The sequence below is a fragment of the Staurois parvus genome, unplaced genomic scaffold, assembly GCF_062004578.1.
Source record: "Staurois parvus isolate SC_StPar_1 unplaced genomic scaffold, SC_StPar_1.0 ptg000449l, whole genome shotgun sequence".
NCBI lineage: Eukaryota > Metazoa > Chordata > Amphibia > Anura > Ranidae > Staurois > Staurois parvus.
The window spans coordinates 6,619,443-6,633,933 of record NW_028318245.1 but is presented as its reverse complement, the minus strand read 5'-3'; the positions used below and the strand labels follow the sequence as shown (position 1 = coordinate 6,633,933).

Below are 14,491 nucleotides of genomic sequence, written 5' to 3'. Positions count from 1 at the left end.
TCCCTTACGAAAAAGTAAGTGGCTTTGGGGGATTAACCACATTAGGGGCTAGCTTATTTCTTAAAGACGGAGCCTTCCGATAAGGTATTTCTGGATGGTCAGGCAAACAATTTCCCAAAACAGGATAATTTTTTAGAATGCACCAGTTTTTCTTTATGATTTTTGCAACATCCTTAAATTGAGCTGAGAAATTGGTTATAAAAAGGACAAAATCTTTCAGTCTTATTTTTGTTACTGGAAGAGAGGAGGATATCCCTACTGGTGTCCATAGCCCGAATAATTTCTGTGTCTATATATATATATATATATCTATATATATATATCTATCTATCAACATGCAGCGCTAGGATTAAAAGTCTTTATCATAAATCGTTATCAATATCAAAACCCGTACACTATCCAGATATATATAGCGTCTCCTGATATTGGCATAAATTAAATAAAACAACACTCTGAAAGGTGTAATTATGTGGAAAACATGTGACAGTCTATCAAAGGTCAGGGTATTGTTGATGACTTTGGTGGAACGTATAGGTGTAGATTGCACTAACCAGATAGCGCTATTTAATGCGCATATGAGTGATGATACATGGGTCATCTGAAGTAGGACATCTACGATATGGATGGTCTGATGGACAGCCACAGGAATGCTCAGCCACACTTCCAGATACTACCAAAGCGATCGAGATCCACCAGAGGGAGCCAGCGATCAGGATGTCATCACAGTTCTTTAACCCAGCATCAGGGAGTGTGTAGTACACACAAAATCCACCAGAGGGAGCCAGCAGTTAAGATGTCATCCAATGGTCTCCTTTTAAGAGGCGGGCTCATAGAGAAATGAGCCCAAACACAAAGAATGCCATAGTGCAACACTGCTTTATTGTGAAGAACATCAATTAAAAGGAATGACACACTGTCAAAAAACACTTTTGGCATCTAGCCAACTGAGGGGTCCACGTGGTAGAGTCACTGAGAGCCGCTTCCTGACATTTTTCGTGCAATAGCCACCATCACTACCCTGACCTTTGATAGACTGTCACGTGTTTTCCACATAATTACACCGTTTCAGAGTGTTGTTTTATTTAAATTTATTCCAAAATCAGGAGATGCTATATATATCCGGATAGTATGCGGGTTTTGATATTGATAACGATTTATGATAAAGACTTTTCATCCTAGCGCTGCATGTTGATATATATATATATTGCATTTAGAAGGTTTTGAGGTTATTACCTTTCATGCTAGCTGCTCCACCCGCATAGATCTAGCGCTCGTTCCTTTCATATATTTAATTTCTGTTTCTAATGCGATGTTATCATAGCCTTTTTCAATAAATCTATTTTTAAGCACATTGGATTGTATGATAAAGTCATACAACTTATCGCAGTTCTTGCGAATCCTGAGAAATTGTCCCCTGGGGATATTATTTAACCATCAAGGCAGGTGGCAACTGTTCTTAGGAAAAAAACTATTCCTGTCCGTAATTTTGAAAAAAGTTTTGGATGATATCCTTGTACCATTATTACACAGGGTTAGAGCTAGAAAAATTAATTTCGTAGTAGTCATACTGAAATGTTAACTTAATATTGAGAGTATTATAACTAAGAGTGGTAAAAAAATTCCTTAATGAAAATTCATCACCGTCCCACAGAATATCGTCAATATAACGGCGGTAGAAAAGAAGGTGTGGCCAATCCCTAGAGTAAATCAAATCCTCTTCCCACCTAGCCATGAATAAATTAGCCAAGCTTGGTGCGAATTTAGCACCCGTGGCTACACCAGTAATTTGGAGATAATATTTGTCGCTAAACCAAAAATAATTGTGGTTCATAGCAAAACTTAACAGATCAAGTATGAAACGTTTTTGTGCTGGGGTATGTCCTCTGCACTATTAAGGTAAAATTCAGCGGCTGTAAGGCCGTCTTCATGTCTGCCATGACTAGGAAGGTAGGGTTAGATAATTTGATATCTTTAATATCAACCAGGACTTGTTTAGAGTCTCTGAGAAAGGCTGGCGTGTTGCATACTAAAGGTTGAAGGAAAAAATCGATGTATTCCCCAACACGAGCACATAAAGAGCCAATGCCACTAACTATTGGGCGGCCCGGGGGATTGACAGGGTCTTTGTGAATTTTCGGTAAACAGTACAAAATAAGTAATTTGGGAACAGCAGGACAAAGATAATCCTTTTCTTTCCTATTAAGAATACCTCTTTCATATCCTTTTTTAATTAATGCTTTAAGCAATTTTTTTGTATGCAAATAAAGGATTCCTTTGCAGCACTGCATAAGTCTCTGTATCATCCAAAATATTATAAACTTGCGCCAAGTAGTCACATATATTCATAATAACCACGCCCCCACCTTTATCAGCAGGACGTACTACCAAATCTTTAGTTTCTAATAAGCTGTTAATTGTATTATCAATACGTTGTTGGTCATATTGCTTTTTAACCTTAATGTTCTCCAGATCTTTTAAAACCATATTTTTAAAAATGTTGATGTGAGAGTAGGCAGGTGGGTTAAAAAGAGAAGCATTTTTGAGATTAGAAGACTTAAAAGATGCCGGACATGTGTTAATAGTGTCTCTCATTATAGGGTTGCTTAAAAAATGTCTTTTTAAAGAGAGTTTTCTAGCAAATTTATGGATATCAATAAAAGTGCCAAATTTGTTAGGTTTGGCAGAGGGAGCAAATTTAAGACCTTTATTTAAAAGACACAATTCCTTATCAGTGAGTGATTGATTGCTAAGACTAAAAATTCCTGATTCTGTTACATCCTTCTTTTTTGTGTTAGCCCTTGCCCCTCCTCATTTTCCTCTTGTCTTAAACTGCTTTTTCTTCCTGGACCTTTTTCTAAAAAATGATTAGGTCCATTATGGTGTTGGGATCTGGAAGAATTGTCTGGTAATTCCCTGTTACTGGGATTCCTGTATCCGGAATGTGAATAGGAGGGGTTATCATATTGTGGGTTACGAACGTTGTGTGGTCCATTTTGATATGGCCTGTAATGTTGGTAATTCATCTGATTTCTAGAAGGTGTTCGGTCATAAGGTCTGTATGATTGGTCATACTGTCTATAATAGTAATCATTATCGTAATAATCATCTTCTATTCTTTGGTTTCTGGGCTTCATATTTCTAGAGGGTGGTGGTGAATGACCCCTAGTCCTGGGAGGATTATGATTAGGCCTGAATGGGGCCTTAGTGCTGGGTTCATGTCTGTATTCAGACTGGGGATGCGTCCTAAAATGCCTGTCCCCTATATAAGGACTGTGATAATTATTTCTAAGGGGGCCAAAACAGTTATGTGTAGAAATGTTAAACCCAGGTCTGGGTGAGCTAGGTCTAAGTGAAGCAAAGAAAAAATTCCTGTGTTTTTCAATAGGTGTATGTGGAGGTATAAAACCTCTCTTAGGTTTGGAATCCTTAGCAAGATGATTGGAGTCTGAGTCGTTAGAAGTAACAAAATCATAATTAGAGGCTTCCCACTTGAACACCAATTTTTCTTTGTAATCGTGATAGTCCCTAGTTTACTTTTTCTTTTTCTTGATCTTTTGTTCTTTTAATGTTTTATCAAGAAGTAATTTCAGTTTATCTGATTCTGCCTTATATTCTTCTTTATCCATATAAGGGACTAATAATTCCTTAGTTTTATTTATTTCCATGTCTAAATCACAACAGGAACCCTCATTCCCTTAAATTTATTGGTATTGACACTATTCAAAAACATTGGAGAGGAGTTCATAAAAAGAGAGCAGAGTCTATGCTAGAGACGAATGGATTTATCTCTCCACATGGTCTAAACATAGATTTAGACATCAATTGTTTCATAGACACCAACTAACTTTGCTTTTTGCATATTTTTGTTTTTACTGTTTACATCCATATGTACACTATTATATCTTGGAACGTTTTATTCCTCATAGCGTTGCTATTTTTACATTTATTCAGTTGTATTGTTATATTCTTATTCTCATTTTCATTGCATTTTATATATATATATATATATTTTTATACATATTATTTATATACTTGTCAATTATTTACTATGCTATCATTAGGTTTCTGTTTGCTCTTAATATTTATAATTGGGTGATCCCAGTTATTAGGTATCTATCTTTGACTGGACCATCCTATTTTATCTGTATGTACTTTATTTATACATTTATCTTACCCATTAGTGATTGAACAGGGTGATACACCCTTTCAATATCTATTTTAAACATTTTTCTGCTTATTATCCACAGCTAGATGGTGCTATGCAAACTGCTACCATCTGTTTTATTTGCTTTTCCAATTCTTTGTTATATGAATATCGATTCACTGGCCGATATCTAGCAGTAAAAGACTCTTGGATAATTAGTGTTGACCAAAGAGTCCTGTTGATAATACATTTGTATCTATTTGTTCCTCTGTTCAATCACCCTGGTGGTCTAAGTGCTATTCAGGCTATTATGAGACTGATCACCGGTAAAATGGCCGCCGTTGTCGCTTACCACGCATGCGCAATCTGTATATTGTCATTCTTCCTATTACTACAGGAAAATGGCCGCCACGCACACGCACTGCGAATGCCCAGGACTCCCGCGATGACGTAGCGGCTATTCACAGTGCATGCGTGCCGAACGATATATAAAGGTCTTTGTTATCTCTGCACACTCCCTTTGAAAACGTGTCCTTTTACACGAAACGCGTCAGGTTAGATGACTACTACCTATTCCAGTGTTCCATATCCAGAGCACCAGGAGTAGGTCTTATATACTCCATGCGCAAGCACTTCTTCCATCTGGTTAGTGCAATCTATTCTCAGTTTCACCATCACAGAAGTCACGGATATTCTGCTTAATTATTTGATTGACTTTTCTACAGCGTTCACTCTTCACCTTGCACCTTATAACTTACGGATTTATAAGAATTGAACTATATGTTTTATACTGCTTTTTTTTCATTCATATGTGATTCTCCACCCAGATTTATTCATGCTATTGTTTATGGCTATTAGCGCTGCATTTTATTATTTATGGTTCATTATTTGAAGGTTATAGAGGTTAACTTTTATGTGAGCAGTTAGCCTTTTTATTCATATTTATTTTCATCCAGCGCTTGATTTGGCTTGACTTTTAAATGTAAAATATATTCGTACCACTTCTTAAGGTCCTTCCACCCGGGCATCCGTATATCCGTTTTTCACCAAAAACGGACCCCCATGTATTTCTATGGACTTGCGGATTTAAACGGATGAACATCTTTTTACATCCGCTAATGTCCGCATCTGTTAACATCCTACTTTTCTTCAGCAAAAAAAACCCGGAACGGACGAAAAATGGATGTACACGGATGAAAAATGGATCAAAACAGATGTAAACAGATGAAAAAACGGATGAAAAAACAGATGAAAAAACGGATGAAAAAACAGATGTAAACTCATCTATTTTACTTTTACAAAAAAACCCGGAACAGACAAAAAAAGGATGTAAATGGATCTAAATAGATGTACACGGATGAAAAACTGATCTAAACGGATGAAAAAACAGATGTAAACCAATGTAAACGGATGAAAAATGGATGAAAAACAGATGAAAAAACAGATGTAAACTCATCTGTTTTTTCTTTGAAAAAACGTGACTGAGCTGAAGAAAAAAAAAATGGAACGCCCATGTGAAAGGACCCTTAACAGATCACAGTGAGGCGGAATAACAACAAAAAATCCATACAGCACAGAAGGGAGAACACGATGGTCGGTTCTGATTTATTGGACCAATCAATGACTTTGATATCATTCCAGAGCGATACATATGGGAGCTGTCAATATATTCGTACCACTTCTTAGGGGCCTTCCACCCGGGTGTTCCATATGTCCATTTTTCATCTGTCCGTTTACGGATGAAAAACGGACCCCCATGTATTTCTATGGACTTGCGGATATAAACAGATGAACATTTTTTTACACCCGCTAATGTCCGCATCTGTTAACATCCGTTTAACGGATCTAAACAGAGGAAAAGCGGATGTAAACCAATGTAAATAGATGAAAAAACGGATGTAAATGGATTAAAAGGGGATAAAAAATAGATGGAAAAACGGATGAAAAATAGATGAAAAAAACAGATGTAAACTCATCCGTTTTTCCTTTGAAAAAATATGACTGAGCTGAAGAAAAAAAAAAACGGAATGCCCGTGTGAAAGGACCCTTACCAGATCACAGTGAGGCGGAATAACAACCAAAAATGTAAACAACACAGAAGGGAGAACACGATGGTCGGTTTTGATTTATTGGACCAATGACTTCAATACCTTTCCAGAGCGATACATATCGGAGATGTCAATACCACTTCTTAAGGTTCTTCCACCCGGGCATTCAGTACGTCCGTTTTTCATCTGTCCATTTATGGATGAACAATCGACCCCCATGTATCTCTATGGACTTGCGAATGTAAACAGATGAACATTTTTTTTATATCCGCTAATGTACGCATCTGTTAACATCCGTTTTTTGAGCGGAAAAAAACCATATTTTTCCTCTGCTAAAAAAAAAAAAACCCAGAACATGGATGAAAAATGAATGTAAATGGATGAAAATTGATCTACATGGATGAATACGGATGAATATGGATGAAAAACGGATGTAAACCAATGTAAACGGATGAAAAATGGAAGTAAATGGATCTAAACAGATGAAAACGGATCTAAACAGTTGAAAAATGAATGTAAACGGATGAAACTGGATCTATATGGATGAAAACAGATGTAAACGGACAAATGGATGAAAAACAGATTTAAACGGAAGAAAAATGGATGTAAACGGATAAAAAATGGATAAAAACGGATGAAAAATGAATGTAAATGGATGTAAACTGATTATAAACGAATGAAACTGGATCTACATGGATGAAAACGGATGTAAACGGACAAATGGATGAAAAACGGATTTAAACTGATCTAAAACGGAGGAAAAATGGATGTAAACAGATGAAAAATGGATGTAAACAGATTAAAAAAAATGGATGAAAACAGATGAAAAATGAATGTAAATAAATGGAAACAGACATAAATGGATGAAAAATAGATGTAAACTGATCTAAACGAATGAAAAATGAATGTAAACGGATGAAACTGGATCTACATGGATGAAAAACGGATTTAAACTGATCTAAACAGAGGAAAAATTGATGTAAACGGATCAAAAATGGATAAAAAATGAATGTAAATAGATGGAAACAGACGTAAACGGATGGAAACTGAGCTAAACGGATGAAAAACAGATGTAAACCAATGTAAACGGATGAAAAAGAAGATATAAACTCATCCGTTTTTTCTTTGAGAAAAGGTGACAGAACCGGAACGCCTGTGTGAAAGGACCCTAACTTGGCTGAAGTCAAGAAGCTGAAGTCCATTAGTCAGTCCGAGTTCCTCGTTCCCGATGGCGGAGAAGAACATTTCCAGCTTATGCAGGCTGTAGAGGAACTCTTCAGTAACATTGTATATATTTATAAAAAATTAAAGTGAAACCATTCAAATAGAAGACAGAGCCAATCCGGCTGAGTAAATAGCCGTCTGATCTCTAGCACACCCCAAGGCGTGCCGGATCAGAACCAGGACCGGGGGTGGGCAGATATCAGGTCTGTAATGTCCAAAATAATAGAAGCCAGAAAATGACTAAGCAAAGCAGACTGGTCCGGCACTTTTACAGGGTTGTACCCCATTAAAAACCCATTTCTATTATACTGTCGTACGATCGATTGAACAAATCGTCCTGTTCAAATCGCACCATACGTTTGTCAAGTATGCGTCCTTTGATGTCTTGTTACATGACTTTTATGCCTAAAACATTTCCCGCACTCTGAACATGAATAAGGACGCTCTCCTGTGTGAAGTCTCTGGTGTTTAAGAAGCTTTCCTTTTACAGTGAAACTTTTCCCGCACTCTGAACACGAATAAGGACGCTCTCCCGTATGACTTCTTTGGTGTCTAAGAAGGCTACCTTTCACAGTGAAACATTTCCCGCACTCTGAACACGAATAAGGGCGCTCACCCGTGTGACTTCTCTGGTGTATAAGAAGTTTTCCTTTTTCGGTGAAACATTTCCCGCACTCTGAACATAAATAAGGACGCTCGCCCGTGTGAATTTTCTGATGTGTAAGAAGGTTTCTTTTTGCAATAAAACACTTCCCGCACTCTGAACAGGAATAAGGGCGCTCACCCGTGTGAATTCTCTGGTGTGTAAGAAGGTCTCCTCTCACAGTGAAACATTTCCCACACTCTGAACATGAATAGGGATAATCACCAGTGTGAATTATCTTGTGTCTTAAAAGCTGTATTTTCCAACGGAAACATTTTCCACATTCTGGGCACAAATAAAGACCCTGACCAATGTGAAGTTTCTGGTGTCTAATGAGGTTCTCGTTACTAGTGAAACATTTCCCGCACTCTGCACATGAGAATGTACGCTCGCTCTTGTGACTTCTTTGGTGTGTAAGAAACTTATCTTTCACAGTAAAACATTTTCCGCACTCTGAACATGAATAAGGAGGCTCACCTGTGTGAATTCTCTGGTGCTTCTGAAGGGTTGTGTTGCGAGTAAAACTTTTCCCACACACTGAGCATGAATAAGGACGCTCCCCTGTGTGAATTCTCCGGTGATATAAATAGTTTCCTTTGTGGGTAAAACATTTCCCGCACTCTGAACATGAATAAGAACGCTGACTTGTGTGAGTTCTTTGGTGTTTTAGAAGGTTTCCTTTGAGAGTAAAACATTTCCCGCACTCTGAACATGAAAAAGAACCCTCGCCTGTGTGACTCCTCTGGTGATTTAGAAGGTTTCCTTTAAGAGTAAAACATTTCCCGCACTCTGAACATAAATAAGAACGCTCGCCTGTGTGGGTTCTCTGGTGGTTTAGAAGGCTTCTTTTGTGAGTAAAACACTTTCCACACTCGGAACATGAGAAGGAATGCTCACCTACGTGTCTGCTCTGGTGTCTCAGAAGTTCTTTATTCTCACTGAAACATTTCCCACACTCCATGCTGATGTGAGATTTGAGATGAATATGAAGTTTAGATTTGATTTTAAAAGATTTTTCACACTCCGTACAGGACAGTGAAGGGTCTGCTGATCTAAGACGGTTCTCTGCTGCCTCCATACAATGCAATCTGTGATGTACAATATGAGGAACTGGATTTACTCCTGGAGAATATTGTTTGGCATCATTATTTTTTGAATTACAACCTGGAGGTACATTATGTCCATATATTAGGAAGCAATATTGAAAAAAAATGTATTTTCACATTTTGCATCCACCATATAAATAATTCAGATTAAATATACAAAATATCCAAACAAACTATACCTCACCAAGTAACAATTGTGTATTGATGGCATCGTTATATTGAGGAATGGAGATGGACCTTCATATGGTGTCCAGTATCTCCTCCTCATTTGTTGGGAACATGACGTTATATTGAGGAATGGAGATGGACCTTTCATATGGTGTACAGTATCTCCTCCTCATTTGTTGGGAACATGAGGTTATACTGAGGAATGGAGATGGACCTTCATATGGTGTCCAGTATCTCCTCATTTGTTGGGAACATGACGTTATATTGAGGAATGGAGATGAACCTTTCATATGGTGTCCAGTATCTCCTCCTCATTTGTTGGGAACATGACGTTATATTGAGGAATGGAGATGGACCTTCCATATGGTGTCCAGTATCTCCTCCTCATTTGTTGGGAACAAGATGTTATAATGAGGAATGGAGATGGACCTTTTATATGGTGTCCAGTATCTCCTCCTCATTTGTTGGGAACATGACGTTATATTGAGGAATGGGGATGGACCTTTCATATGGTGTACCGTATCTTAACCTTATTCCTTTGGAACATACTTTATAGCCTTAAAAGTAAAATGAAAATATGAATTGTTTCTGTATTTGTTTCTTACATGTGTTGATACAATGAGAAGATTCCTCCTGTTTGTTTTCCATAATCATCTCCGCCTCCTCCATAGACTGCTGATCTCCACTCACCAAAGTCTCTTCTTCTTCCTCTTTAATCTCAGCTTTGATGTCTTTCAGTTCTTCATCCTAAACTCCAGAGATTATAGAATACAATTGTGAAATGCAACAAGAGGTTAGATAGAAGAATGTCCTTTTATAGTTTAGAATACATTTATAGGTGTACACCCTTAATCCCACCTACCTGATGATGGTGAGGAGTGGTGTGATCTTCCTGTGTGGAATCCCGGGAATACAGAGGCCGGGGACATCTCTCTGGTGGGTTCCCATGACTGGATCCATCTGTAGGAAACACACACACTGACTGAATCCATTGTTTCTATGTGTTTATCAGATGATGGGGGATCTAGGTACTTATCTACTGATGTGAAGGTCTACATATCCTCAATCTATGAACTGTTTCTGCATTTAGTGTTTCTTACTCACTTGTGTCCATATGTAGAGAAGATTCCTCCTGTTTACTTTTCATAATCATCTCCCCCTCCTCCATAGACTGCTGATCACCACTAACCAATGTCTCCTCTTCTTCCACTTTAACCTCATGTTTGATGTCTTTCAGTTCTTCACCCTAAACTCCAGAGATGATAGAATACATACGTAAAAGGGAGCGAGAAGTTACAGAGAACAATGTTTTCTCCTAGCTTCGAAATCCTTTTGTGTTCTAGTTGCTCCGCCCCATCTACCTGATGATGGTGAGGGATGGTATGACCCTCCTGTGTGGGATCCCAGGACAACAGAGGACCACCCTTCTCCACAGACTGCTGAGCTCCACTCATGGACATCTCTTCTTCTTCCTCTTTAATCTCAACTTTGATGTCTTTCAGTTTTTCATCCTAAACCCCAAAGATGATAGGATACATTTAGAAAAAAGGAAAAAGAGATTGCATAGAAGAATGTCCTCTCATAGCTTAGAATTCTTTTTAAGGTTCCAGTTGCTCTGTCCCATCTACCTGATGATGGTGAGGGATGGTGTGACCTTCCTGTGTGGAATCCCGGGAATACAGAGGACGGGGACATCTCTCTGGTGGGTTCCCATGACTGGATCCATCTGTAGGAAACACACACACTGACTGAATCCATTGTTTCTATGTGTTTATCAGATGATGGGGGATCTAGGTGGACCCTCCGTACTGCTCTCTCCTTTACAATAAAGTCTCCTCTTACCCGGTGATGTGAGGGGCGGCTGATTGTTCATCATGACGTCCTTGTAGAGGTCCTTGTGTCCTTCTAAATACTCCCACTCCTCCATGGAGAAATAGACAGTGACATCCTGACACCTTATAGGAACCTGACACACACAATGATACAGTCACCATCCAGACACATCCCTTGTCTGTTACTGGAGAATGTCCCAGAATTCCCGGCACCGCTCACCTCTCCTGTCAGCAGATCAATGATCTTCTGGGTGACTTCTAGAATCTTCCTGACACTGTTTTCCTCTATTCTCAGGAAGTGTGGGGGAGGAACTGGAGGATAGCTGCTGGTGTTCGGGATCACCAGATCTTTTATTTACTGCTTTAAAAGGCTGTGTAAACATAAAAAAAACCACAGAAACAACTGTCACTCCTGACCTCTCATAATCCCTACCTCCAATTAGGTTTGTGTTTTACAGTGTTAACAGTGAAGTCATGTGACCCTCCCAGTAGATTTAGGATGTATCCGGTCTATAAACCAGAGGCTCTGGATGGACGGTTGGATAAATGGTTCTATATTTAGGACGTATCCGGTCTATAAACCAGAGGCTCTGGATGGACGGTTGGATAAATGGTTCTATATTTAGGATGTATCCGGTCTATAAACCAGAGGCTCTGGATGGACGGTTGGATAAATGGTTCTATATTTAGGACGTATCCGGTCTATAAACCAGAGGCTCTGGATGGACGGTTGGATAAATGGTTCTATATTTAGGATGTATCCGGTCTATAAACCAGAGGCTCCGGATGGGTGGTTGGATAAATGGTTCTATATTTAGGATGTATCTGGTGTAAATATAAAATAATATTTTATTACCTCCTCTGCTGCCAGTTTCTACAATGTCTCCTCTCTTCTTCCTTCTCACTCACCTCTCACCCAGAACTTCCTGTGCATAACATCACTTCCTGTCTGTTCCTTTCAATTACCATAAGTAAGATCATCACCTTGCTGTGAGGATAAAAACTGCATTCTATGGTTTCCATCACTGAGAGCTGAGTTGTGGCTGATTCCTGTTTGTTATATACATTAATAACCATTGTAACATTATTCATTTTCCTCATATGTTAAAGTGCTCTGCATCTGAACACCAAAAATGCTATATAATTAATCTTTAATATTCAAAACAAACTCTTCCCCCCCCTCCCCATCCATCCATGTCTCCAGGATTTATTTTGTTAAGGAATCATTTTGAAACACACTGTAGTGGATTGTGATTGACAGTCCACGTTTTATTAGATGATCAGTAAAATGACAATTTTATAGTCTTGCTACTGTCTGTATCTTGCTCTTTAAATTCCTTACTCTCTTAAGTAAACAATCAGATATAGGTTGACAGAACAATGATGATAATTAAGATGGCGCCTTCATCCGGAGTCTCGCCCTTGGTGACTCATTAGGAGAAAAGTATCTTTTAATGTAAACAACCCCCATAAAAGGGAATGAGTCTCTTTGGGGACAATGATTGGAAGATATCAACACGGATGGACGAACACGCAGAAACCCAGTGGACTTTTCACCCAATCAATGTATATGCTTTGCCTGCATCATATGCCCTATAAATGATACGGTTAGTTCCTCAATAAAACAGAATTTTAGGAAGTTGGCAAACTGCGAAGTGTCAGTGTCTTACTTCCACGTGCACGTATTCTCATATTAATTTGGCTCACTGGTAGATCACGGTAAATGGTCTGTAAGTGACCGAGTCCAAGACATTTGGCGCCCAGCGTGGAGCCCGGGTTCTGAACACGGGATCAGCCCGACCCAGAGTGGATGAGGGGGACCGTGGAGCATTCCAGACGCGGAGACTGATCACCTCCAAAAGCGGTAAGTGAATTTTTATGTCTAATAATTCCTTACCTGCGTAGTCTGGAATTGCCCAGCGGGACTACTCACCCGTCTGGCTGTCCGTTGATCAGCAAAGTGACAGGTATACTTGCCCGGGGCTCCTTTGAACCCACCTGTCAGTGTAACGTCATCTACCAGTGTGATATGTCTTGTCTTTTGTGTTGTCTGTGTGTACCAGTGTGATTGGTTGGGTTGTTGTTGATGCGCCTGTGAGGGAGGGGAGAATTACGGCAAAATATTCCTCGTCAGGAGTGGACAGGATACACTCTGATTTGAGAGAGGGTGCCGGGCGCTCGCAGTCGCAGTGATGGTGACTGTCGAGGGGAAACTCGTAGTCGCAGTAATGGCGACACGGGGGAAAAAACCACAGCCAGGGATTGGCTTGTGGGGGAAAAAGAAAACTAAAAAAAAAAAAACATTTTACTCCTGACAGGCGTGTCTGAAATACTATGTCATGATCACACTGTGTATGTGGATTAATGTTTGGTGTACACCACGAAAGTGTGGGGATTAGTACAAGTAGTAGTACAGTGACAATCGTAGCTTCTGATATATTGGTTTACAGGGTTAATGTACATTATTCTCAGTGTAGCAGTGTAGCAGGAAAATAGGGAAGTTACTGGAGGAGAAGCAGGGGGCAAAGTGCTGCGCGGGTTACACTGTCTCACGGCACAGCACTTTCAGAACAGAGTGACGGGTTTGGGGACCACCTTAGGGTCCCCGGGAGGGAAGTAAAACAAAATGGGACAGAAACTTATAAAGCCAGAGAACAGTTCGTTTGCTTGTGAACTGGTGGAGGAGAGAGAGGGACCAGAGTATGTAAAAAAGTTGAGAAAGCTGTGTAAAGAGAAGAGAAAGAGGGCTTCTAATGAAGCATGACATGTTAAAGACAGCAGAAACTTGGTTTAATGTGGCCCGCGCCCTACATCAGGAGGGGTGGGTGGAGCAAAAACTGAATCAGGACAGGGGAGTTGTATATGTATATTACAGGAAAGGAGATGCGCCCGGCAAGGCGCCGCCCCCCTATGATGATGGCCCGTCCTGGAGGTGCGAGGCATGTGGAAATACAGGAAGGCCCCACCCCGAGAGTCCAGATTTTTGCATACCGTGTAGTCAGAACCTCCAGATATGTAAGGGGTGTTCAGTTAAGAATCCGGGGTGGGAGGAGATTTGCAAGGGATGTGACCGGAAGCTGACTATGCAACATCCGATGCTTCCAACTCAGTCACCTCCATTTCCGCCTCCGGCCCCGCCCCTTCCGCTTCCGCCCTCTTCAAAGATGGCGGCGCCCAGTGAGGCCACCGGAAGCCATGTTGACTCTGGGCTTAGTACACCGATACACCATACACACCTCATACCAGCTACCACCTTGTGCCCAGTGCTTACTGTCTCTGGCTCCCAACCACCTTCGGCCCTCCACACACCCCTGATGCCTGTAGCA

General features: G+C 39.9%; 1 protein-coding gene across 1 annotated transcript in view; it reads right to left on the bottom strand.

Annotated features, from left to right (window-relative positions):
* Window positions 1-14,491, bottom strand: part of LOC149453487 (uncharacterized) — a 146,377-nt gene that overhangs the window by 94,033 nt on the left and 37,853 nt on the right. The window contains exons 6-12 of the mRNA XM_089688650.1: window positions 11,176-11,299; window positions 10,962-11,059; window positions 10,695-10,844; window positions 10,438-10,579; window positions 10,196-10,293; window positions 9,939-10,080; window positions 7,782-9,223 (exon numbers count right to left, since the gene is read on the bottom strand). Of these exons, the coding sequence (XP_089544776.1) occupies window positions 7,782-9,223; window positions 9,939-10,080; window positions 10,196-10,293; window positions 10,438-10,579; window positions 10,695-10,844; window positions 10,962-11,059; window positions 11,176-11,299 (2,196 nt within the window). The remainder of the gene's footprint in view (window positions 1-7,781; window positions 9,224-9,938; window positions 10,081-10,195; window positions 10,294-10,437; window positions 10,580-10,694; window positions 10,845-10,961; window positions 11,060-11,175; window positions 11,300-14,491) is intronic.